Consider the following 25,864-nt stretch of genomic DNA (forward strand, 5'->3'; position numbering starts at 1 on the left):
TGCTGAAGATGGCACAACCAGTTATTAAGTTTAGGGGAAATTACCTTAGGTAGGTTTGGATAACCTTTTTACCCTTAAATGAAATCGTCATTTAAAGACTGCACTTTGAATGTATTCAGGTTATCTTTGTCTAATATTAAAATCTTAAGTTTGACAAATATGGAAAAAATAAGAACTCGGGAAGGGAGAAAATACTTTTCATGCAACTGTGTCCATGTATCAGTTGTTGCTTTCAGATGACTGTGGCGGCCATTTATTTGGCCTGTGACAGCAAGCAGCGCTCCTGCGGTCACAAAGGTTTTCTCCAGCACAGCAACATTCACGCTGAGCTGCTGAGGCAGCAGGCCAGAGTTCGTCTGATGCCAGGTGGATGGACAGTAAGCGCAGATAAAACAGAGCTGAAGCTACCTAAATATAAGTATTATATAAACTATAATGCGTATTTATATTGGGGGAATGGGATTTTCGCACATAGCTCTCCCACAGACTGTAATAAATAAATTTTTTGGGCAATGTTGTGTGTGCTTATAAATGACAAATTCTTCACATTGAGAATTATCAAAACTTTGCAGGTTTTTATTTCTAAATACAAACATAATAGGCTACATACAAATACAACATCAATGTCTATAAGCAACACCGGAGAGGAACAAGGTCAGAAAGCAACACCACTCCTGCCAAGTAAATTTGGACGTTACACTTCTCCACATGTATATAAATATACTTTTATTATAAAATTGCTCGCGCAGTTTCATTTCTTAGATCTTTTCGTGCCCCATTGATGAGACGTCGCCCTCGCTAGCTCGATTGATTCAGAACCAGATTTAAAAATGGGCACTTTTGTTCTGCAGGCTCTTCTGGTGGACGAGATAAGAGAACGTGCGAAGGCCTTTGAACCAAAGAGCTTCAATGACAACTTCAACTGACCTTTTATATTCCGCTCTGCATTGAAAGCTACAATTTCCTTTTTGTTTTCCCCTGTCAACCCAGCAGCCCACTCCCATTTAATGTCTTTGAGCTATATGTGTGATGTTCCGCCTTAACACGCCAGTCTGATGTTCCAGATTTTTTTCTCTAACCTGTTGCTGCACCCTCCCACTCTGTGTCTTTGCTTGGCAACCCTTTACCAGGCCAGCTGCTGCTGCCCTTTCCTTTCTTCGTGTTGAATTCTAATCATTACTTTCAAAGGAAAGCGTCTCTAAAGCTCCTTTATCGAGTGTTTGTACCGGGAGGAGGGAAGCCGTGTCCAACACCCACTCTGACTGCTCCTTTTCTTCTTAACACTTGTGTTCTGCAAATCAGGAGCACTTTCCGTCTGTAACCTGCTTCTTCAAGTCTGGAAAAAAAGTAACGTATGGAAGAAGATGGTAAGGAGCACTTGTGCACTAAGTGCTCTCCTGGAAATGACTGGCTGAAGTCATAAAGGAGGTAAAGGTAAGCTGCTGCAGATGCCTTTTGTTTATAAGTGACTATTTATTATATATTCAGAGGTTTATTTAAGGGTCTACCATTTGATTGAGTCTGTTGATGGATAGTTGGCTGGATGGATATGCACATTTTTGTATTGTGAATTTAGATTTTATTCAATTAATCAACAAAATCATATCCTTAAAAATTTGAAATGGTCTAACTTCTTCTACAACTAAAATTCAACCCTGTAAAAGGAGGAAAAAAAGAGAAAACCAAACCCTTAAAGATACTAATGTAACTCCGAATCTATATCTGTAGTTATATAGCTATAGTGTAATGTAGTGTGTGAGTCTGCTCAGTATTATTATCTGAGGCTTTCTGATTTTGATGCGCAGTAAATAAACATGAGCGGGGGTTCACATCTGCTTGTGACAGATCCTTAGAAAAAACACAAACCTGTGACTGAACATGTTTTTTTTTAATCTAGTGTCAGATTGCCTTGAATAACTATTTTAAAAAGCAATAAGTTTAAAAAAAAAATCTATTAGACTGAATTTGAAGATTTATTTTTGATGAACTTTTTTTCCTTTCATGCTGAACAAATGGCCTCATTAAAGCTAAAGATTCCTAAATGACAGAAGAGTTGTGAAACATCTTATTTCTGGAGTCAGTCGGTATCGATTTCTTTGTGGAAAGTTCATCTACTTAAGTAGCCTATGGTACTTCAGGATTGATTATTTACACCTTATTACTATGCTGTAATTTTTCACAACCACTCAGTTGTATACAATGTGAAACTTGCCACATTAATTTGACAGCTTTAGTTATTTCTCCGTGGTTGTAGTGCAGAACCACCTTCAGCTGAAATAATTTGAAGTAATCATTTATGAGTCTCTCACATCGCTGTGGAGGAATTGTAAACCCATAATTCTTTACATTGTTGAGTCACTTCATTGAGGTTTGCCTTCATTTGTTTTCACTGTGTTCTCTTAAGATCCCTTGACAGCATTTCAGTTGGGTTGAGGTCTGGATATTGACCGGTGCATTGCAAAATCTTGATTCTTTTATTTTTTGTAGATTTGCTGCTGTGCTTGTGATCACCGTCCTCTGAACGATGCTGTTTCTGTGAGACAGAATTTGTCCCGTTTGTCACCCCTCCACCAGCATGTTTGACAGTTGGTGTGAGGTGTTTGTGTTGGTATGCTGTATTTGTTTGTCTCCAATTGTGGTGCCGTACATTATGGCTAAACATGTCTACTTTGGTCTCGTCTGTCCAAAAGACTGAAACTTTCAAAAAAGCTACGCTTGTTCAGTTTTTTCTAATTGTGCACTCTAACGCAGGGAAACTGTCAAACTCATTTTACACTGAGGCCCACATACAGCCCACTTTGATCTTAAGTGGGCCGGATGAGAGAAACTTTCACTTTCTGTTGGTGTAAAGACGTTTAACTACACATCTTATCCCTGACATGTTTAATATAAGATAAAGACGTGCATTTTCAACAGTACATCTCAGTTTTCCTACATGATTAAATTGTAAAATTACAAAAATATTTTTAGTACATCCCTACCCAGACTGTCCTATATTTATAAAACGTACATTTTTGATTTTCCAAAGCTATCCAGTGGACCAGATTGAAGTCATTGCAAGGCTGATTCTAGCCCCCAAGCACGATGTTTGACACCTCTGCTGTAACATTTAACATGCTAAATGAGGCCTGCGCATTGCGCAGTCTGACCTTTGGCACAAGACTGTAGATTATAATGTTCTGTCAACACACACCTGAATACTCCAGACCAACAACCTGCCAAAACATCTGCTTTTATAGAGGTGCTCACACTTACTGATGAGTTAATTAACTGGATTTGATTAAAAGCATCTTTCTGTGACTTACTTTCCAATTGCTATGCAAGCAGTAAGGGGGTAATTAGTTAACATGACTGTATAAGTAAGTCTGACCACTTGCAACATTCAAATCATGTTCACATTGAAATATCCCTCTTCATCTGTCCATCCACCCATACATCCATCATATCTGTCTTCCTGCATAATCAATAATGTTTGAATGTATGAACTCCTTCTGCAGTTGAGTCTTTTCACCACTTCTTGAACTTTGTGGGGGAAAATAAATAAATAAACCAAAGTGATCAGTGTAAATGTTTTCAGTTATATTTCAGGATCTTTGTTTCATTTCTTGGTGACATTTCAAAAATGATCAGTGTATGGTGTCATTTCAGCCCTGCATTGATGCCATGAGGCTGATTCTGGTTAAACCCACCAATGCAACGCGGCGCCTTGACTCAACAGGTGAAGTCTTCCACGAAGGTGGCCATGAGCATTGTACCTCAGGATGCCCATCCCCTCCCATAAAGACCCCTGAGGGGAAGCATGATCCATACAGAGGAACCTCGGTTGAGACACCTTTGACCCCACAGGAGAAAAGCCAGTGCTGTGTCTCATCTTCACCCCATGAAACATGCAATGGACTCGGCCCTCCAAGAGGTTCAGCCCAGATGTCGCCACTCAAAACTCGAAACCTAACCTTATCGCAGCTAAGCGATGAGGACTGGCTGCTCCTTTGTGGCCATGTTGGCAACGCAGGAGATGAGTCGCCCTCAGCAGAAAGAGCAGGCACCAGTGTGGGACATCCAAACCACAATGACAGATGTAGATGTCCCGGTCCTGATGCCTCTAGTTTTCAGCCACAGTCAAAACAGGACAGGGTCCAAGACTGCCTTCCCAGGGTAACAGCTAAGAGAAGCCTTTTATGTTCACCACATGTTCAGCCTTTCTCTCCCAGCAGCCACATTTCAACTACTTGCCAGGTTTTACTACAGCAAACAAACCAAAGTGAGCTTTTGAATCCTGCAACAAACCGTCTCAAAGATCATTTCATGCCTCAGTGCACTAACCAAGAAGGTGGAAAAGAACAGCCCTGCAATCATTATAAACTGAAAGACAGCAGCCAAGCAACAAATTTGTTCAACATTCCTCTAGACTCAGTCGAGTGTAAACAAAAACTCCAAAAGCAGCCTCATCCTGCTGCTGGTGCAGATGTCAACTGGAGAGACCTTTTCGGTAAAGAGCCGCTGTTAGTTCAGCAACAGCGAAAGCAAGAGTTCCACTGCCTGATCGCAGGCGATCAAACATCTGGAGATCCGTCCACCATCTTCAAGTGCCACCACCTCCCTCACGACTCCCTGACAAGCCAAATAAAAAGATCGTCTACACCAGTCGGCAACAAAAGTGTCACATCTTTCTCCATCAGTCAGTATAGTTCCCTAGAGATTCAAGATTTAATGGATGAGAAAACAAGACAGCGACAAAGTCAGGTGCATGTTTTGATTCGGCTGCTTTAAACGTTTAGTTTTCATACTTAAATTGGAACCATCAAAAGTAGGTTTAGCTAACCTGTGTGTTTCCATACCATGCCAATTCTAACTGAACCATACACTGTAACATGCTTTCAGATATATTACATGCTTGTTGTTGACAGTCTTATTTTATTTTGCAGACAGTCTCTCAGGGGTCTAAAGTCTCCCTTCCTAAACACACTCCTCCGCCTCCCGAAGCCTTACAAAGCAGTGGCATACTTAACGGGGATGCAGTCCGACCCCTGAGCAGCCATGGCACTTTGAGATCTAGTTTTTCAGATCTTCCTTCAGGCCAGCAGCCAATCCAGCTTCTTCACAGTGCCATCCTGGAGGACGCCTTTTCCAAAGTCATCCGAGAAGACTCCAGTAAGACCAACGGTGAGGAAGGTAGCACACCACCGAAGAAGACCAAGGATATCAGCTACAGGCTGGGTCAGAGGAGAGCTCTGTTTGGGAAGCGCAAACAACTGAGCGACTACGCCTTGGTCTGTGGGATGTTTGGCATTATTGTCATGGTCATCGAGACGGAGCTGTCAAGGGGATTTTACACCAAGGTACACTCAGAGCAGAAACACCAGTGTCTCCAAATAAATGTGTTTCAACAAACAAATGAAAGCGGCATCAACATAGTGCCATTAAAAGTTTTAACTTTGAGGGCCCCCTAAACAGTTTTACTCACAGATGGTCTTCTTTTTATTAGTTTAATAGTTTTGTGTCATTGTCTCTACCATTTACAGGAATCCATGTATTCATATGTTCTAAAAGGCCTGATCAGCATTTCTACTGCTATTCTGCTGGGACTCATTGTGATGTACCATGCAAGGGAAATCCAGGTATGAAGAAACAAACCATGACTTTGCCAACATGAGCTGCGTTATCATTTGGATCAGATAATTCACGTGAAGTAAGGAAACTAGTCTTAAAACCCCCTGAATTGGAGCATTGGTTTAGCTCAAGGGGTTGAGCAGACAACCCACATACCTGAAATCTCCCCAGAGGCCATTTACTACGTGTCTTTATCCAAGCTCTTCTCTCCACTATCCTATAACGATAAAAGTTAAAATACCCCCAAAAATATATTTAAAATTGTCTCTTTGAAAAACACCAGAAGATAAAACATTCATTTTCATCTCGTCAGAATTATCCAAATTAAGAAAACAAAACAAAAAACTGTAATCCCAACAAAACGAGTTCATCACTCATTATTCTTTCATATTCACGGTCTAGAAATGTTGCTACTTTTCTTCAACAGCTCTTCATGGTGGACAACGGGGCTGACGATTGGAGGATAGCAATGACTTTTGAGCGACTTGTCTTCATCGTGTTGGAGCTCCTCATCTGTGCCATTCATCCAATCCCAGGGAAATACGTGTTCACCTGGACGACTCGACTGGCCTTCAGCTATGCAGCATCGGTGGCATACGCCGACGTAGACATCATCCTCTCTGTGCCGATGTTCCTTCGCCTCTACCTGATTGGCCGGGTCATGCTGCTGCACAGCAAGCTGTTCACAGACGCTTCCTCTCGCAGCATCGGTGCACTCAATAAGATCAACTTTGACACTCGTTTTGTCATGAAGACCCTAATGACCATCTGTCCTGGCACAGTGCTGCTAGTCTTCAGTGTGTCCTGTTGGATCATTGCTGCGTGGACAGTGCGTGTTTGTGAAAGGTATCTTAAAGGTTTTTGTTTTTTTTAAAAAATGTGTTACTTAAAAATCATCAAGAAGATTTTCAGCGTTAAACAAATGCTGGATAAAAATGAAAGAAACTTAAATCAAGGGTAGTCTCTCCAGCTTTAACATAAACTGCTTTTACAGACAGGTGTCATGTTTAAATAGGTATCACGATGCACAGGAAGTAACCAGCACTTTCCTTGGAGCAATGTGGCTCATCTCCATTACCTTCCTGTCCATCGGCTATGGGGACATGGTCCCTCACACCTACTGTGGAAAAGGGGTTTGCCTGTTAACTGGAATTATGGTGAGTTTTATACCAACACAGTGCACATGTAGAGAAGAGGCAGATATGCAAATCACTCACAGTGATTTTTTTCTGAATAACCCCAATTAAATATCTGTTTAAAAATCCTTTAAAATCCTGGCCTACGTGAATGATTGGTGTGGTTTTTATACTAGCTAACTACTAACTAATAACACAGTCATGCTAACACTTCTCTTCTTCTCATCAGGGAGCAGGTTGTACAGCCTTAGTCGTGGCCGTTGTCGCAAGAAAATCAGAACTCACCAGAGCTGAGAAACATGTCCACAACTTTATGATGGATACCCAAATCTACAAAAAGGTGTGTTCTTACACATGCAGTGATTGGACTTTATTTTTAATATTAAGACTACATGATCAGTCTTAAAAGTAACAGCACTTTCTCTTTTTTAACCATATACACTACTGCGCAAAAGTCTTGAGCCACCCTCAATTTCCTCCAATTAGATTTTTTTTAAAGTTGCTCCAACGAGGTGATTCCCAACAATCCCAACAAGGCGATTACTGAAAATTTGTCATGTCTTAGCATGGTATGAAGTGTGAACTTAAGTTTTTGGGATAACAAAAGAACAAGTGGTAGGCCTAAAAAACAAAACTAACAGATGAAATGTATCTCAAAGCAATGTCTTTAAGAAATAGGGCAAAAATCTAGGAAAGAGCTCAGGTGATATTCATCTAGCCTATCATCTAATCATCTACTTTTAAGTGAAGCCTCAGAAATGATCTCAGTAGAAAGGGGGTTAATTGCAGCTACCCGTAGAAGTCTTTCTTGAGGAAGAGAAATGAGGAGAAAAGACTGAAGTGTAACAAATTTAACAAGAACTGGACTAAAAATCAGTGGAAACAGATTTTATGGAGTGATTAACCCAAATTTGAAATTTTTGATTTAAAGTGTCATCGATATATTCAGCAGAGGTCAGTAGAGAGATACAACAGTGAGTGTCCACAGCCATCTGTTAAGCATGGTTGAGGCTCTGTCATGGCTTGTGGCTGCAATTCAGCCAGCAGTCTTGTTAAAACTGATTGAATTATGAAAGGCAGAAAAGTACCATCCGATTTTGATACTATCTGGAAAGCATGTGATTCATTTTTCAGCATGACAATGATCCCAAACACAATACAAATGCACTAAAAAAAAGTGAACAATAGAAGTGGAACAATATCATACTTTGGCCTCCTCAGAGCCTGGACCTCAACATTATTGAAACAGTGTGGGATCATCATGATAACAAAAAGCAGCCAACATCTAAAGGAGAGGTTTAAAAGTCTGTCAAGAGGCCTGGAGAAATATTTCTAAAAGATTCTCAAAGAAGATGGGAGAAAGTTTGCCTAAAGCCAGTTTAATCTCTGTTGTAGAATTAGCATTGTCATACTAAATGTTGACTTTTCAGGTCATTAGAAATGTACAAACTCTGTTTATTCTTTAAACACTGCATTTCCGTGCAGGTTTTCACAGAAAAACATAAAGAAATGAGGGATTGCTCAAGACTTTCCTATAGTACTCAGGCTCATTTTAGTTTCTGTTTGACTTAAGCTTCATTTATGTCTCTACATTTCTGTTTTGCCTTTCCATTGACATACTTCCACAGATCAAGAACACAGCAGCAAATGTGTTGAGAGAGACATGGCTCATTTACAAAAACACAAAGCTGGTCAAGAAGATTGACCATGCCAGAGTACGCCACCATCAGCGTAAATTCTTGCAAGCCATCCACCAGTAGGTATCATTATGCCACCATCAGGGGTTTCAGTAAATGCTGTTACAGTTTAATTTGTGGCTCTGGATTATGTGAATTAGGATTTACTGCATGTTGCATTTATATTATTGTAGCACAAATGTGACTATAGTTTTGGTTTACAACTTTAGACTGCGACGAGTGAAAATGGAGCAAAGGAAATTAACTGACCAGGCCAATACAGTTGCTGATCTTGCAAAGGTTTGTGCAAACGTTTTTATTTGCCTCAGTTTTACTAATATATAATAGGAAATTTTACCCTCTGACTGATGCTGAGAGTAATTTGACACAAGGAATTGTAATTTTTATCCAGTATGAACCACATTTTGCCTCTTTTTCATTATCTTTTCTGCATTTTATGACTTTTATAATAATCTAAACAGTGAGAAACCCTGACTTGCTTATCTCCTGATACTTGAAAGTGACCTCAGCATGTTGGTGATGATTTCAGACTCAGAACATGATGTACGATCTGGTATCAGAGCTGCAGCATCGAAGTGGTGAGCTGGACAGTAGGATTGTGGCTCTGGAAAAGAAACTGGACTCCATCCTTCAATGTGTGCAGTCGCTGCCCGTTGTGCTTTCTCAAGCAATAGCAAAGTTACAAAAGGATTTCCTGGATGACTTGGCTTGCCGTGTACACTTCCTATCATCCTCCCTGAGCTCTGAGTGCTGCTCAGTGCCGGCCAAGCAGCTTTGTCCAGGATCCACTGCACCGGAGACACCATACAACTGAATGGCCGTTCCTCAGTGCTTTTCCTTTTAGTGTGCAACCGTTTACAATACTGGGATGGACTTTTTCAACAAGAACTCTGCTACGTGTTTATGGAGTCATACACATTCACTCCTGGGAGTTGCAGCTGCACCACCAGTGTAAGGGGAAGACCCTTTGTAAGGGGACTTTAGAGGAAAAGGAAAAACATTATTCCTTCATTTCCTCTCCCAAGAGTGGGGACTGTGCAGAAGACAGAGAGATGTTCATGAACGATTAAGAAGTGAAAAAAAGGTTTTTTTTAAAAAAATGCTCATTTTGTTTATTAAAATTAAATTCTAAGACACTCAAATAATCTAAAAGAAAAAAAGCCCTGCATTTCATGGGACACTGTGGTAGTCTCTCTGTGCTTCTCATACGTGATATAGTAAACAGCTTCTGAAGATTTTTAAGTGATTATTTTCAAAAAGTGGCTCAGCATGGGTTTATTTAATGAACTAAACATTTGTAAAATGGAAATCATTACAATGAAAACTGATCAAATACCATGAATAATATTTACTCTAAAACTAATCTAATGACCTGGTTCACAAAGTTTTCTAGAAGCATGTTTGTCACACTTAAATATTTCAGATCATCAAATTTAAACACAAATAGAGACAAAATGAAGTTCCTAAATCAAGGTTTTTATTATTCAGGGGAATAAGTGTGGTGTATCATAACTTTGAAAAGCTGAGTTCAATTTCTCCTGCCAAACCCAGGCCTGATTATTGCCACACCTGTTCTCAATCAGAAAATCACTTAAATAGGATCGCCATTAGTGGGAGTGGGTGGCCAACCAAATTTACCCCAAGAGCGCATCTGTTGGATTGAGTGACGACTCGTCCAAGAGTTGACAAAAGACCACAGAACAACATCCAGAGAACATCAGGCCTCGCTTACCTAAGTTATGGTCAGAGTTCATGACTCCACCATAAGAAAGAGACTGGGCAAACATGGCCTGCATGGCAAAGTTCCAAGAAGATACCTCTGCAGAGCAAAAGGAACTTTTGCCAGAAAATATCTCGATGATCCCCAAGACTTTTGGGAAAATACTCTGTGGACTGATGAGGCAAAAGTTAAAGATTTTGGAAGGTCTGTGTCCCATTACATCTGTCTAAAAGCAACACCGCATTTATGAAAAGGAATATCATAGCAACAGTAAAATATGGTTTTAGGCCTTTTTGCTGCCTCAGGGTCTGGAAGATTTGCTGTGATAAATGAAACCAAGAATTCTGCCATCTACTAAATCATCCTGAAGCAGAATGTCCAGCCATCTTTTTGTGACCTCAAGCCTAAGCGCACTTGGGTTCTGAAGCAGGACAATTATCCAAAATGCACCAGCAAGTCCACCTCTATATGGCTTTGGAGTGGCCTAGGCAAAGTCCTGACTTGAATCTGATTGAGATGCTGTGGCACGACCTTAAAAAGGCAGTTCCTGCTCCAGTATGGTTGAATTACAACAATTTCGCAAAGATTAGTGGGCCAAAATCCTTCTATAGCACTGTAAAAGTCTCATTGCCAATTACTGCAAACACTTGATGCAGTTGTTGCTACTAAGGGTGGCCCAACCAGTTACTAGGTTTAGGGGACAATAACTTTTTCACACAGGCCCATGTAGATTTGGTTTCGCTCCCTAATAATAAACACCTTCTTTTAGAAACTGCATTTTGTGTTTACTCATGTTATCTTTGTCTAATATTTAAATGTTTCAAGATCTGAAACATGACAAAAAATATTAAATCAGGAAGGGGGGAAACACTTTTGACACCACTGTAGGTATATAGACTAAATTTGATTTAAAAAGGGTAGAAAAGTTTGTTGACATTATTTTAAAATATTATTTTTAAAAAAAAGATTTTTCCTCCCTGTAATCATACTGATCCATTCCATAGATTCTCAAACTGTGTCAATAGTGGTTGCTATAGCAGTGCAACATCCCACTGAAACCAGCAACTGGTGGCAGCGCAATGTTGCTGAAGAGGGAATGGGTGCAAATGCAGAACAGAAATGAGCTATAAGAGAAAGTTTAAAACACCTGTGACTACAGTACAATTCAAGAACTAGGGTAGTAAGTAGGGTAACATTCTGACCTCTTAAATGCAAGATTTTATCTGCTTCTTTTAGAGCAGTTGGCTTTTAACTGACTGTCGTTATCACAAAGTGCAAGTAAAACTTTCACCAAAAATTCAGCTTTGTATGCTGGTGTATATCTAACACTTTTCACATTTCTGGGTCTTGTGGCAACGCATCTTAGATTTTTAAAACATCTGTCAAAATAAAGAATCTTCAAAGTAGTCAATTTTCTTGTTTTTATCACATTCAAAGGAGGAACTGGTTCCAGTTGTGTTAACTTCTGCTTTCTGTTTTTTTTTCCATGTATAGTTTCAGTTGCTTTGCTCGTGTTGTTTACTTGTTCTGCTGGTTGTATTGTGTTTTCCTTATGGCTTGCTTCACTTACCACCCTTTGTTTTTTAAAAAAATCCCCCCTCCCCCCCTTTCCCCTAGCATAGTGGGCCCTTCTCTGTATGAAGTTTGACTGCGGCTGCGTAGGTTCTCACCAAGTACTCTGGTTTCCTCCCACAGTCCAAAAACGCGTGGGTTGGGCTTTATGATTCTAAATTGTCTGTATATATAAATGTAAGACTCTGTGTCAGACTGGCAGCCTGTCCAGGATGTACCCAGCCTCTGCCTTGTGATAGCCTCATCCCCCTACAACCCTGAACTCGTTAAGTAGAAGAAACTTGATGGACAGAAATAATTATGCCCGCTACTGACTGGGATTTATTTATATTTCACATGTATTGTAGTTTATTTTGCAACCTGCACATAGTGCTTTTTTTTTTTTAATAGAAATATCTAATATGTGGTAATAAAGATATTTGTCAGCACTGCATTTTTTTCATCTCATTTATTTAAAGTGATTAAAAGAGATTTGGGTTAGACAATAAATCGTGCCTTAACGGGAACTAGGAAAAATAAATAATCTTGAAACATTAAAATAAATACTTTTAATTGACTATTAAAGATTGACGTCATGGCCATATACACAGATCAGTTGGTCAGAAGGTGACCTCAAACGCATTACTCCATACTGAACAAACATAAACCGCGCTTTAGGACGGAGTTTATTGCACAGTGGAGGCTATTTACTGTCAAGTTCAAAGGCAAACAAACAGCATGCCTCAAGTGTGCGCAAAAGCACATATTCCTCCCACATACACTTGTCATTTTCCATGCTTTCAGGCGCTTTAACTGAGTTGGTCTCATTAACTTTCGGCTCCCGCCAAAATGAGGGGGAGGTATCTTAATTGCACATCATTAATTAAGCTGAATCATAGGAGTCTAACGGGTGGTCTGCTTATTAAAGTCCACCAAAAGGTTCAATGCATTTAGTTGATTAGTTTGAAGACTGGAAACTATTTCTAAACACAAATACGAAGCCGTGATAGTTCAGACACAATCAAAAAGCTCTATCAGTGAAGTTGTTTACCAGAAGCACCATCTGTCTCTCCGGGATACCGGTTTTACATGGCGCCGAATAATCTCGCGATAAATACTCGGAGGGCAGTTGTACTCACGAGATTGTCGTTTCGCGCGCTGATGATAAGATCCAGTCACATTCCAGATTGACAGCTCTGTTACCCAATGGACACGATGTGGTTAGAGGAAAGTAGCCAATGGTGAACCTGAAGTGCGAGAGCAGGCGGGATATCAAAGTCTTGAAGAATAAGTCATTGATCAATCTCCACCAAGGCATAGAATTGGTCGTGCCATCCCTTCTAAGGAGTTAATTGGGGAAAACGTGCACGTTTTCCCTCAAAAGTAAATTTCTTGTTTTTGCTTGGACGGACAAACAGGTAAAGTGAATTTCAGCGTTTTTTAATTACTTTTTAAAAATTGTTCTCATTGATTTAGTCACCCAGTTGCTAGCAAACTGAGGTTAGCTAACTTGGCAAAGTCCTACCTCCTTTCTTTTTGGCTTATTGCACCAAGTTACTCAACCAATCAAGTGTAAACGTCAAAATTAGTCAAATCTGATAATCTTCGGGACAGTATTAGAGCTATTGACTGTACTCTGGCTTCCTTTTGCTAATATAGTATTTAAAAGCTCTGCAAAATAAATTGTAACGTGGTTTGCTTTAAGCACTGATATGGGTGGGCGATGAACTTGTGAACTTTTAACTTGTTATCCTTCGGAACGTCCACATAATCTGCAAAAAATGTGTAAACCGAGTTAGCTTTGCAACTTCACTGCTTCTCTTTAAGAAAAACAAATAAGCTAACGTCGGGCTGTTTATTTTCCTGTGTGGCTGGATTGGTGTGGCGTGACGTGAATCTCATTTTCGTCAGCATCGTTTAAACGTATTAATTTGCGCAGGCAAAATGGTACCCCTTGGATGGGAACAAGTAGTTTGTTTTCGAGGTTTTGACTTATGTTTTGTTGACTGCGGCTGGTTTATTTCGAGCCAGCAGAGCGAACAGGATCTCAGCTGAGAGCGCTGAAGTAAACGCGCAACCCCCGCTTAGCTGGCCCCTTGCTGTTTTGTAACAACAAAGGACGACATATGCGGATAAAAAGCCACTGTAGTATTATAATAATCGGTTTAAAAGTACATGCGAGTTGGTATTTAGGTATGTTTCATTGTCAGGGAGCGAAGGCACATTGTTGGCTAGCGCTCCCTCGCGTCCGGATGTGCTTTTAAAAGAACTGGGAGTGGCCTACAGCTTAGTTTCCCGCACTGTATTTAAATCAGCCCGTTCCCTCCCTTTTCTCATATTCTGTTGAAGTGACAGTGCTGACAGCAGTACAATGCACTGAGTAGGGAGGGGAGACGGTCATATTTCTGCTGCTGGAGACCGTTTCGTCTTAACTTGTTGTGATCACTAAACAAAAACAGCCAATCCTAGGGATGGATTTTGCAGATGTAGTGTTTTGACAATCTTCCACGCAGAGCTTTTTACGATGCAAATTCTGAATCACTGCAACTTTCTCAGTTAGATGAGAATTTGATTATCATATAAACTCGTGGAAAAAAATATTCAGCAATGCGAAAACAAACAAAAACGTAACATACAGTAAGAAAATCAATTAATATTTAGAAATGATTATGAAACAAATTTTTATATGACTTGCGTAATCTAAAGCACAAGTGATACTGCATATATATATATGTGTGCGCGTATTTATTTATTTTAGGGGGCAATGGTCCTGATAAGGAAATACTGAATGGTAATTTCCATATATGCACAGAACATGATAAGATAAGATAAAACTTTATTAATCCCTCGGGTGGGTTCCCCTGGGAAATTCGGTTTCCAAAAGCACAGCACCGACAGAGGTTACAGAATTTTATATATATATATATATATATATATATATATATATATATATACACACACATATATAAATACAGAGATAGTTATATTTAAAAGGGGAAATGGTGGGGTTATTGTTTAACTTTACAGCAATGTATTTAGCAAATGAATAAGGTCCTTACTATGTAGAAAATGCCAAATTTAACAGCACCATCTGCTCCACTGTTTGTATTCTGCTACATGTGCTGCAGACAGTTGTGATCAATGTAAATAGTCTCTGGGCGCTCTCTGCTGGATAAACGAAGTAGTTGCGTTGATTCCAAAAATGAGCCCAATCATATTTTTGGTTCCTTATCTTATAACATATTTCTTGATATAATATATCTGTTATATGCTGATATCAGTCTGGCTGTTGTCTGAATAAAGCTCAAGTTGATGATAATTGTCTGTCTTCTGATATGTTATACAAATGCACATATCAACAATTTGGTTTAGAGCAAACACATTCTTTATTAATGAATGCAGCTGGCAGAGAAAATGACTGTCATAATTTTTTTTTCTCCAGTGAATGGTGAAACCGAAAGTTTGGTTCACACCTTCAGATCTTTCTAGATAAAGCTCAAATATGTACCATGTAGTACTATTCACTATGAAATGCATTTAAATACAAATGATTAGCAGATATGTTTTGGTTTTTCATTTAAACTTCACTGCAGAAAAAACGAGCATGGCACTCCTCTCACATTTCTATTTGTACTATGACAGAGTGTGTACTACTGCTGGATTAAAAGATGAAATGAAATCTTTCAGGAAAGACTTGTTATTAGTGTGCTATTGAAAATAACTAGCTATAATGGGAGTGGTGTTTGATTGTTGACACAGGGCAGCTGCAATGTGGATTCAAGTCCGCACAATGGATGGGAAGGAAACCCATCGGGTGGATTCCCTGTCCAAACTCACCAAGGTGGACGAGCTGCGTCTCAAAATCATGGAGATCTTCAAGGTGGAGCCAGAGAGACAGAGACTCTTCTACCGGGGCAAGCAGGTGAGCCAGCATGGTTGGTGTTAATAAATGACTTTATTACATTTTAGTGCAGTAGCTGAAATGATCTCAGTGATGGTTGTAGCTCAATTGTCAGCCCTGCTTTAGCATTTAGTCACAGACAAAATGTAAAATGCTATAAATGATATCTACAAATTTTTTTTTTCCTGTTTATATCAGATGGAAGATGGCCATACTATATTTGATTACAATGTAGGCCTAAATGATATAGTGCAGCTGCTTGTTAGGCAGCAGTTGCCCCCTGTTGATGTCGTCAAGAGCAAGGACAAAGAGGCAGAGCTCTCAGACTCTGATTCTGGCTGCGGCTCAACCCAGAGCGAGTGTGACAAGAGTTCGACTCATGGCGAGACAGAAGGTCAGACGGCGGGAACCTCTGCACAGACAAACGCCCCAGAACTCATCGACCCTGGATTTGGACTTTACAAGGTATGCGCTAAAGACTGTGGTCACATTGAATGTGATGTGTATTACTTCCTGTTTAAGCCAGCTGTGGTAGGGTGGCGATACAATGTAGAACTGCTACCACTGCGATGTTGATGTTTCTGGCTACAATCTTAAAAAAAAAAGTGATAGGGATTAAGAAAAAACAAACTCAAAACACAATGCAAAGAGAAATTGGATAAGATAAATTGGGAATATGTAGCCCGAAAAAGTCGTGTAAGCAATGACTACTCCAGATGTTTGTTTAAAATATATATATATATATATATATATATATTTTTTTTTTTTTTTTTAATATGCATTCTGTGCATTTATGACTGACTGAAGTATGTTAGCCCTTGCCTTTCAGGGGTGCTCTTGTTACTTTAGCTTTAAACCTTTACATATTAACTTTTGTATTCCTCATAGTTGTCACGTAGTAAGCTACTTAACAGAATAATGTTGTCAAATAAAGCAGAATGCAAAGCATTTATTAGTAATGGAGTTCACAAAGTTTTGTTGCACCTAGTTGTGATATTTTATGGATTCATTCACTAATGGTACCTCCTGTAGCACCATTGCAGGTTGAATTTCTTCAGCTGCTACAGGAGGTACATCCTCTGCTGCTTTCCTGATAAGGGAGCTGATTAGGTTGTGTGTTTAGGTCCTGAGAGATAATTGTTCCCAGAATAGGAAAGTGTCCACTGGCAGCGATGCATGATGATGGGCTGGATTCTTCCTGAAGTCCTGTTATTGCCACAGTTACTTTGAGCTCCTGGTTGTTTTCTCTGCACCAGGTCACTAGATTGTCAGACTCCTCTTTATCAGAGCCTGATTAGGGTGGTGTCGTCTTTGAACATTAGAAATTTGGCAGACTGGCTGGAGGTGTAGCTGTTTGCTGTATGGAGCGAGGTATTATAATGGGGTTTGCTGAGAATGTTGAAAGGCTCTATATGGATGTTTTTAATGAGTGATGTTGTGAAAACTTATTGTATTGCAGTGATAGCATTGATTGCTTTGGTGCTTAGAGTATCTTTTTGATCTACTAACACCTCTGATAAATGCATCACAAATTGTTATTTAACAAAACCTGCTATTGTTTAACAAGAACTTGTTCTACTTTTTTTCCTTCAGGAATGCCTTCAGCGGTCCTTCAAACTGCAGTCACTTTTTCAGAATAATTCATAAAATGTCTTTTGACTATTCCCCACCCAAAAATAGTTTAAGTTCACTACAAAGTGGCTCATTTGATGTCTTGTAAAAATGAAACCTTTGCACGCTGCCCTTTTTGAAGCTTGGACAACAGAACTCATTCCATCCACTCCATGCACATGTCATCCAAACTGCCTACTTTTGTAGACAATTTGGAAGACCATCACAATCACATCAGAGGGAAAGTGAAGACAGCAAATCCTAAACTGCATCCAGAAGTCTCTTACTGATAAGATAAAGTAAAATATAATATTGCATAAATGCACAGAATGCATATTAAAAAAAAAATATATATATATATATATATATATATATTTATATATATATTTATATATATATATTTTTTTTTTAATATGCATTCTGTGCATTTATGCAATATTATATTTTACTTTATCTTATCAGTAAGAGACTTCTGGATGCAGTTTAGGATTTGCTGTCTTCACTTTCCCTCTGATGTGATTGTGATGGTCTTCCAAATTGTCTACAAAAGTAGGCAGTTTGGATGACATGTGCATGGAGTGGATGGAATGAGTTCTGTTGTCCAAGCTTCAAAAAGGGCAGCGTGCAAAGGTTTCATTTTTACAAGACATCAAATGAGCCACTTTGTAGTGAACTTAAACTATTTTTGGGTGGGGAATAGTCAAAAGACATTTTATGAATTATTCTGAAAAAGTGACTGCAGTTTTAAAGTGTCAAAAGTTTGCTAACTCTTGGTGTGTGTGTGTGTGTAGATCAATGAGCTGGTGGATGCAAGAGACTTGAACATGGGAGCATGGTTTGAGGCCCAGATTGTAAACGTTACCAAGACTACAAAGACGCCCAAAGAAGAGGCTGCAGAGGCAGAGCCAGCTGAGGATATACTGTACCATGTCAAATATGAAGAGTAAGAATCATTTTTCGTACTAATGACTAATTTTTTTTTTCTTTCCCCCCATCACATCACTGTATCAACGCAGTATTTGTCATGTAGCAGCACAGAGCAGAGTTTCTGTACTAATGGTCATCATTCAGCAGTTTGAGCTCTGATTTTGGTTTTAGTGGGTCAGGTGTTGTAATTCTACAAACCAACTTGTTGCAGCAGTGAAAATGTTAATTGAAAGATCTAAGAAGATGCAGCTAAATATCCTAACAAATACATTGACACGATGTAAGCTACTTTAAAAGCTCTTCTCAAACACACTGGAGATGAAAACTGATGGTCCTGTTTAAATTTGATACTGCGAGCAATGCAGTTGTTACATTGAAGAATGTTTTTTAAAAAAAATTTTTACGGACTCTGAACTGTAAGTTCTCATTTTGCTCAGTGAGACTGTACAATGAAACAGGTTTTCCCATTTGTTAAATAAGTACAATATATATAAAGGGAAGGCATTGCTCTGTTGATATGTGCCCTCATTGAAAGGTGCTCTTGTTTATTAGATGGCAAGCACATTAGTGTTGGAGGGAACATTCATGTGAATGGTGTATTGGTTCAAACCTGCTGCAATGACTACTGGTCCTTACTATTCAGACGTGTTTTTTATGTTTTGGCCATGCTGCAGCACTGCTTGTCTTTGAATTGCAAAATCATTCATCGTTTTTACTTTCACAGCTATGCAGAGAATGGTGTGATTCAGCTGCTGGCAAAGGACGTTCGGCCACGTGCTCGTACTGTGTACCAGTGGCACCAGCTGGAGCCAGGAATGGTTGTCATGCTTAACTACAACCCAGATGAGCCCAAGGAACGTGGCTACTGGTATGATGCTGAGATCCAGAGGAAGCGGGAGACGCGCACCCAGCGAGAGATCTATGCTAAGATTATCCTTGGGTAAGGCCATCGTTGCATACAAGTTGGAGTTGTTGTGCTTTGTAGCATCTGTTACGACTTGTCACATATAAGAACATTTCACTGGCTGTGGTAGATGATAAACATTTTCTTTAAGGTCTGTTGTAACAGTATCTCATAGTTTGGTTTTTGAATGCTGCAGCAGCAGGTGTGTAGAAGCTAATTTCCTGCTGTGGTATCAGTGGATGCCACTGAAACAATTTTTGACAGTTTAACCAACTGTGTGTATGGTCGTTTGGAGGATAAATGGCTTTCATTAACATTACGTCTGATTATTGTATCTGATATCAAACGGGTTTAGTTTTGTGTTGATGACGACCTAAAATATAACTAACCTTTTTGTACATGCATCGGAAGCTTCCTGTTATCCTCATGTTTGTCATTTCTTTTACCTTCTGTTTAAGCTTGGACAACATGGAAAGCAGGAGGAAGTTAGATTATATTGTTTGACTATTCTAACAGGCTCCTTTATGTTTTTTGTTTAAAATGTAGTGATGCTGGTGACTCTCTTAATGACTGCCGCATCATGTTCGTCACTGAAATCTACAAAATTGAGGAGCCTGGCTCGTTGGGTGACGCCCCTGCTGGATCTGAGAGTCCACTAAAAAGTGGGTTTAAAAACTGCATTTAAAATTGCAAAGATGTGTAGCAGTAGTCATAATCTAGAAATCTGAACTTAACCTTTCACTAAGGAATGTTGCAGAATGAAATGCATAATCAAAATGAATGCAATCTTCAGGATCAAATGGACCTGAGTGCAAGCACTGTAAAGATGATCCCAAAAAGAACTGTCGCTGGTGTAACTGCCACATCTGCGGCATCAAGCAGGATCCTGACAAACAGCTGCTGTGCGATGAATGCGACATGGCCTATCACACCTACTGTTTGAATCCTCCACTCACCACCATCCCTGAGGATGAGGACTGGTAGGTAGATTCAGAAATCCAGCATTCATTTAAAATTGAACAGAGCCACAAAATCATCAAATGTTAGAATGGAAGACTTAAAAAATTATCATCAGTGTGTCAGGCTCGGGTTTACCTTTTACTTTACATTTCGCAGGTATTGCCCAGGTTGTCGTAATGATGTCAGTGAGGTTGTGCTGGCTGGAGAGAAGCTGAAGGAGAGCAAGAAGAAAGCTAAGATGGCTTCTGCTAGCTCCTCGAGCCAAAGGGACTGGGGCAAGGTGAGTGCTAACACAATATGAATCTTAAACTTATCAGCTTTTTTTTTTCCTCATTATGGGAATGACAATTACACATCATAAATGATTTGCCTTATCTCCTATTTTAGGGTATGGCCTGTGTCGGTCGAACCAAACAGTGCACCATTGTTCCATCCAATCACTACGGCCCAATCCCTGGCATTCCTGTCGGTTCCCTATGGAAGTTCAGAGTCCAGGTCTGTTTTGTTTTTTTTGTTTGTTTTCTTTTCCTTCCTCACTTCATGGCTTATCATTGTTTGTGATGACTTATTCCTGTACCTTGGAATAATAATGGTATAATAATAATAACTGTTTAATTTCCCACCCTTAGGTCAGTGAATCTGGTGTTCATAGGCCTCATGTAGCTGGAATTCATGGCAGGAGCAATGATGGTGCCTATTCTCTGGTCCTGGCAGGAGGCTATGAGGATGATGTGGTATGTTTTTGTATGTTCTATAAAGAAAAGCAAAGTAGTGAGAACATGTTACTGGGGGGGGGGAGCTTGCTGTTTGTTGTTTTGATCAAAATGGTGTCAAATAATACTGCTTTTCAAGTGTTAGCAGTTATATTTGAAAACACTGTATTTATTTTATGCAATAGCCTGATGAGAAACTTTGTGAAGTTTAGTGTTTTTAATATCTTTGGTGCTTCTTAAACTATAGGATGATGGTAATGAGTTCACCTACACTGGCTCTGGTGGGCGAGATCTGTCTGGAAACAAGAGGACTGCGGAGCAATCATGCGATCAGACACTTACACACATGAACCGGTATGACAAGGCTATAAAAACTTACTGGTGTTAATTTTCAATTTGTCTGCTTAGATCTTCCTTTGCATATGTAAATCATCTGTTTTTGGGCCTCATCAGGGCGCTGGCTCTCAACTGCAACATCCCTGTGAATGACAAAAATGGAGCAGAAGCCAAAAACTGGAAGGCAGGCAAACCAGTTAGAGTAGTACGCAGCTGCAAGGGACGCAAGCACAGTAAATACTGCCCCGAGGAAGGGAACAGATACGATGGAATATATAAGGTATGAAGGAAAACTAGAATTTCTTTTTTGCCTTTGGTAAAAAAATCTGCAGTGATTTCACAATATTGCAACTATTTTAGTTTTACTTGAGATCTTTGTCTTACTTTAGGTGGTGAAGTACTGGCCAGACAAAGGAAAATCAGGCTTCTTGGTCTGGCGGTACCTGCTAAAGCGTGATGATGACGAACCAGCACCATGGACCAGAGAAGGCAAGGAACGTATCAAGAAACTGGGTCTCACCATGCAGGTAGAGATCATTAGATTATATTGTCCATACAATTTTTTTTTTTTTTTTTTTTTTTTTTTAAATTTCTTTACTTTTTGTTTGTTTCTTTTCAGCAATGGTGGATATTTTTTAGTCCTGGTGCTGGATAAAATAAACATTGTGTTCTTCTGTATTTTGTTGAGAAAATGAGCTTCTGCATTACTAAAAATATTAAGTTTAATGTAATACACTTAATGTAGCCTTGTAAATAAATGCATTACATCTTAGATGTTTTCAATTCATTAATTACCTGCTGACTGTTACATATTGTTGTAGTGTAAACTAATAAACTACTTTTATTGTTCCAGTATCCTGCAGGCTATCAGAAAGAGAAAGAGAACAAAAATGAAGTGGAAGAGGAGGCGACACCCAGCAAGGCTAAAAGGAAGAGAAAATCTCAGGGCAGCGGTATGTTGTTTGTCTATGTGGAAGTTGCTAATATCATAACTGTGCTTTGTTTTTGGAAAATGTAAAAAACATGATATTGCTCATGTATTTGACATTGTTTTTATGTAGCAGCTTAACTAAAATTGCATCCTAGAAGCTGCTTATTAATGGAAAATGTCTTTGTTTCTCTTAGAATCCTCAAAGACCCCACCAGCCAAAACTCCTAAGAAAGTCAAGGTAGAGATGTACAAGCTGTCCCAGGAGCAAAAGGCACTCATCAAAAATGACAAGCTAAACAAGAAGCTGTGGGATGAAGCCATGGAGTCACTGTCACTTGGACCGGTAAGAATATCTGTACATTTGTTCAAATTACCACAATGTTTTAATAGTGTTTTGTTGTCGTTGTTGTTTTTTTGTAAACATTTACTGAATTTACTATTTGGGAAAGTGCTTGTATGAATGGGTGAATGTGCTTTGATGCTCAAAGTAGAAAAGTGCTTTATAAAAACCATTCACTTTACCAATATTATTGGTTTGTGTGACAGTTGGCTGCTGGGTGGAACCTCTTAGTGCAACATTTTAAAACCACACTGTGCTTTTGCAAGTGTAATCACTTGCAAATTTCAAACTTATGTGCATAGTAAATGCAACTTGAAATAAGAAGCCTGTGTTCCTCCGTAAAACAAAAACCACTGAAACTGTCTATAAAACTGATCTAATTTTTATTTTTATTTTTTCTGCAGAAATTCTTGAACAAAGTTGAAGAAGTTTTCCTCTGCATTTGCTGCCAAGAAGTGGTCTATCAGCCCGTCACCACAGAGTGCCAACACAATGTCTGCAGGGTAAGAAACTACTAATGTCCCGAATCTAGAGTTGTTGCTCTAATAAATTTACCACTTGGTAATATTTATTCTGTAGTATGTTGTAGAGATCATGTTTAAATTTTGTGTGATAGTAGATACCAGTAACAGCTAAAACTGGTTTATTTTTGCTAGAAATTGGGTCAAGGTCATTTTTAAATGTGAAAATCAGTAAACACTTTATTCATCTCAATTTTCTATCACAGTAATACAAAATCTTCAAGCTTCACAACAATATACTAGGCCATTAGGAGACATGAGTAACTAGGTTGGTTAATCATTTGACCTTAACCTTTATTGTTAGTGTCCAAGGTCAAAGTTGACCTTGGAAAAAATTCCAAGAAATCATGTAGAGTAATATATCAACTGCTTTACTACACACTTTATTTTTGCAATTTGATGCCCAACGATATCCGTGACTCCATAACAGGCCGACATCATCACCTTGTAATGGGGGGAAAAAAAACAGACTGACTGAAGTATGTTAGCCCTTGCCTTTCAGGGGTGCTCTTGTTACTTTAGCTTTAAACCTTTACATATTAACTTTTGTATTCCTCATAGTTGTCACGTAGTAAGCTACTTAACAGAATAATGTTGTCAAATAAAGCAGAATGCAAAGCATTTATTAGTAATGGAGTTCACAAAGTTTTGTTGCACCTAGTTGTGATATTTTATGGATTCATTCACTAATGGTACCTCCTGTAGCACCATTGCAGGTTGAATTTCTTCAGCTGCTACAGGAGGTACATCCTCTGCTGCTTTCCTGATAAGGGAGCTGATTAGGTTGTGTGTTTAGGTCCTGAGAGATAATTGTTCCCAGAATAGGAAAGTGTCCACTGGCAGCGATGCATGATGATGGGCTGGATTCTTCCTGAAGTCCTGTTATTGCCACAGTTACTTTGAGCTCCTGGTTGTTTTCTCTGCACCAGGTCACTAGATTGTCAGACTCCTCTTTATCAGAGCCTGATTAGGGTGGTGTCGTCTTTGAACATTAGAAATTTGGCAGACTGGCTGGAGGTGTAGCTGTTTGCTGTATGGAGCGAGGTATTATAATGGGGTTTGCTGAGAATGTTGAAAGGCTCTATATGGATGTTTTTAATGAGTGATGTTGTGAAAACTTATTGTATTGCAGTGATAGCATTGATTGCTTTGGTGCTTAGAGTATCTTTTTGATCTACTAACACCTCTGATAAATGCATCACAAATTGTTATTTAACAAAACCTGCTATTGTTTAACAAGAACTTGTTCTACTTTTTTTCCTTCAGGAATGCCTTCAGCGGTCCTTCAAAGCAGAGGTGTACACCTGCCCGGCCTGCAGGCACGACCTGGGCAAGAACTACTCCATGTCGGTCAACAAATCCCTGCAAGACATTCTAAATCAGTTTTTCCCAGGGTACAGCAACGGGCGGTGATCATTGGTGCTACTTACTCAGCCCTCGAGGAAATGAGACGTAAACTGTAAGGGCCGTTTTCAGTAGAGGCAATAAAGAATCAGTTTCTTTTAATATATTCTATGATTATAAAACTGCAATATTTGTGGACTTCAATAATATCATCACCTTGGATCTGCAATGATGTGGTGTTAAAAGATAAATTTAAAAATCCCTTTAACTGGCTGTACCGTTACTCCATTAATACCTTCAACCTCGACTTTTTTTTTCTTTTCTTTTTTTAAATTCCAAGTGCTTCAGTCTATTTCATTAACTAATGCTAATGTTATCCATGATGTAAATTGTATCATTTTAAACTAAATATCTGTGTTTAGCTCTTTTAAAAGAGGATGTTAAGTGGTTAAGCCATTCTGTCCAACTTGTTTGAAGATTTTTTTTTTTTTTTTTTTTTTGTAATTATTCAAGGATTTTATTATCATCCAGTCTGTTCTGCTTTGCTGTGAGGTTGGCCCTCATTTTGGTGCAATTTGTCTTAATTCTGATCACGCAGTTGAGATTTTAAAAAGTTTGTGTTTGTTTTTCCTGGCTTGATTACATGATTAAAATCTCACTGTTTCTCTTGGATATAGATGATATCCAACATTCAAGAGCAAACTGACCCAGATCAGTTTTGTGTTCCTGCACTTGAGTCTGAGGCCAAGTAGCCTAGTCATCAGATGTTGGATTTTCTAGCTATACTAGTTCCCTGAATGTTTTGATACAGGAATGTTTCTAGCTGTATATTAAGTTTGTAAAAGTTGTTATGAATTTGATAAAACATTCAGATGCCAAACGTGATAGATTACTAAAGAAATTTTATCCTCTGGCATAGATTTGGATATCCCTTGTTTTGAAAAGATTCACTTTATTAAAGTCCAAAGAAAAAGCAGTGCTTAACCAAGAGTTTAATGTAGAACTCCCATCTATCAAGCTCTCTAGATGTCCCTGACACGTAAATGTATTTGTCTAGAAAATTGTATTTTTCTTAAAGTTTAAAAGTGTACTTTTCATCTTTTTATAATCTTATTTCTGCCATCTATGTAGGGGGTGTTCAGTCAGCCTTTTGTGTCTCCAGTGGTCACCTGTGTTATCTGACCTCATTTAAGGAAAAAACCAAACAAAAACCAAACAGAAAATGCTTGATTTACATGTTAAGGAAATTCCACATGCTGATCCTGAAATTCAACTAAACTGAATTTTACTGCCTTTTGTCTTTTTTATAAATGCAGTTCAGTGAGTTTCAGCAGCAGTGTGTTATTTATCCACGTGCCAGCACTTCGGGTTTTGATGGAGATACAAATATTTGCATAGACTGGGAAATGTATATTTTCTGAAATTGTATAATTTTTTTTGTTTTGTTTTTTAGTCTGTAGTTTTGATATGTAGTTTTAGAATTGCACATATTTTGTGCAGCATTTTTGTCAATGCATTTTCAGTGTTATTCAATAAAGTAAAAAATTTGACACGTGTTTTTGGGGGGAAATGTTTGGGGGGGGACATATTACCCTTTTCACAGTTTTTAGTTAAAGTAGGAATTTAAATGAAAAACAATGTTCGAAATTGATATGTGACTTT

The 25,864-nt window shown here is 38.9% G+C and overlaps 2 protein-coding genes across 2 annotated transcripts; both read left to right on the top strand.

The window, feature by feature from the left end:
- Window positions 1-3,663: 3,663 nt before the first annotated feature.
- On the top strand, window positions 3,664-9,257 carry kcnn1b (potassium intermediate/small conductance calcium-activated channel, subfamily N, member 1b; the record flags this gene model as incomplete). The annotated part of the gene is made up of 9 exons (XM_082505622.1): window positions 3,664-4,743; window positions 4,926-5,339; window positions 5,523-5,618; window positions 6,038-6,456; window positions 6,626-6,767; window positions 6,976-7,086; window positions 8,375-8,502; window positions 8,653-8,722; window positions 8,973-9,257. The coding sequence occupies 9 exons, from the start codon at window positions 3,664-3,666 to the stop codon at window positions 9,255-9,257; spliced, it is 2,745 nt and encodes a 914-aa protein (XP_082361748.1).
- Window positions 9,258-12,921: 3,664 nt separating this feature from the next.
- On the top strand, window positions 12,922-25,752 carry uhrf1 (ubiquitin-like with PHD and ring finger domains 1). The gene is made up of 17 exons (XM_082505979.1): window positions 12,922-13,132; window positions 15,474-15,636; window positions 15,814-16,080; window positions 18,018-18,169; window positions 18,878-19,093; window positions 19,604-19,719; window positions 19,851-20,037; window positions 20,174-20,297; window positions 20,405-20,512; window positions 20,647-20,751; window positions 20,978-21,084; window positions 21,184-21,346; window positions 21,456-21,593; window positions 21,920-22,019; window positions 22,192-22,340; window positions 22,742-22,840; window positions 24,125-25,752. Exons 2-17 carry the CDS (start codon window positions 15,484-15,486, stop codon window positions 24,269-24,271), a joined length of 2,331 nt encoding a protein of 776 aa, XP_082362105.1. The 5' UTR covers window positions 12,922-13,132; window positions 15,474-15,483; the 3' UTR covers window positions 24,272-25,752.
- The last annotated feature ends 112 nt before the right edge of the window (window positions 25,753-25,864 follow it).

Source organism: Aulonocara stuartgranti, assembly GCF_965226115.1.
Source record: "Aulonocara stuartgranti genome assembly, chromosome: 15".
In the NCBI taxonomy this organism is placed as follows: domain Eukaryota; kingdom Metazoa; phylum Chordata; class Actinopteri; order Cichliformes; family Cichlidae; genus Aulonocara; species Aulonocara stuartgranti.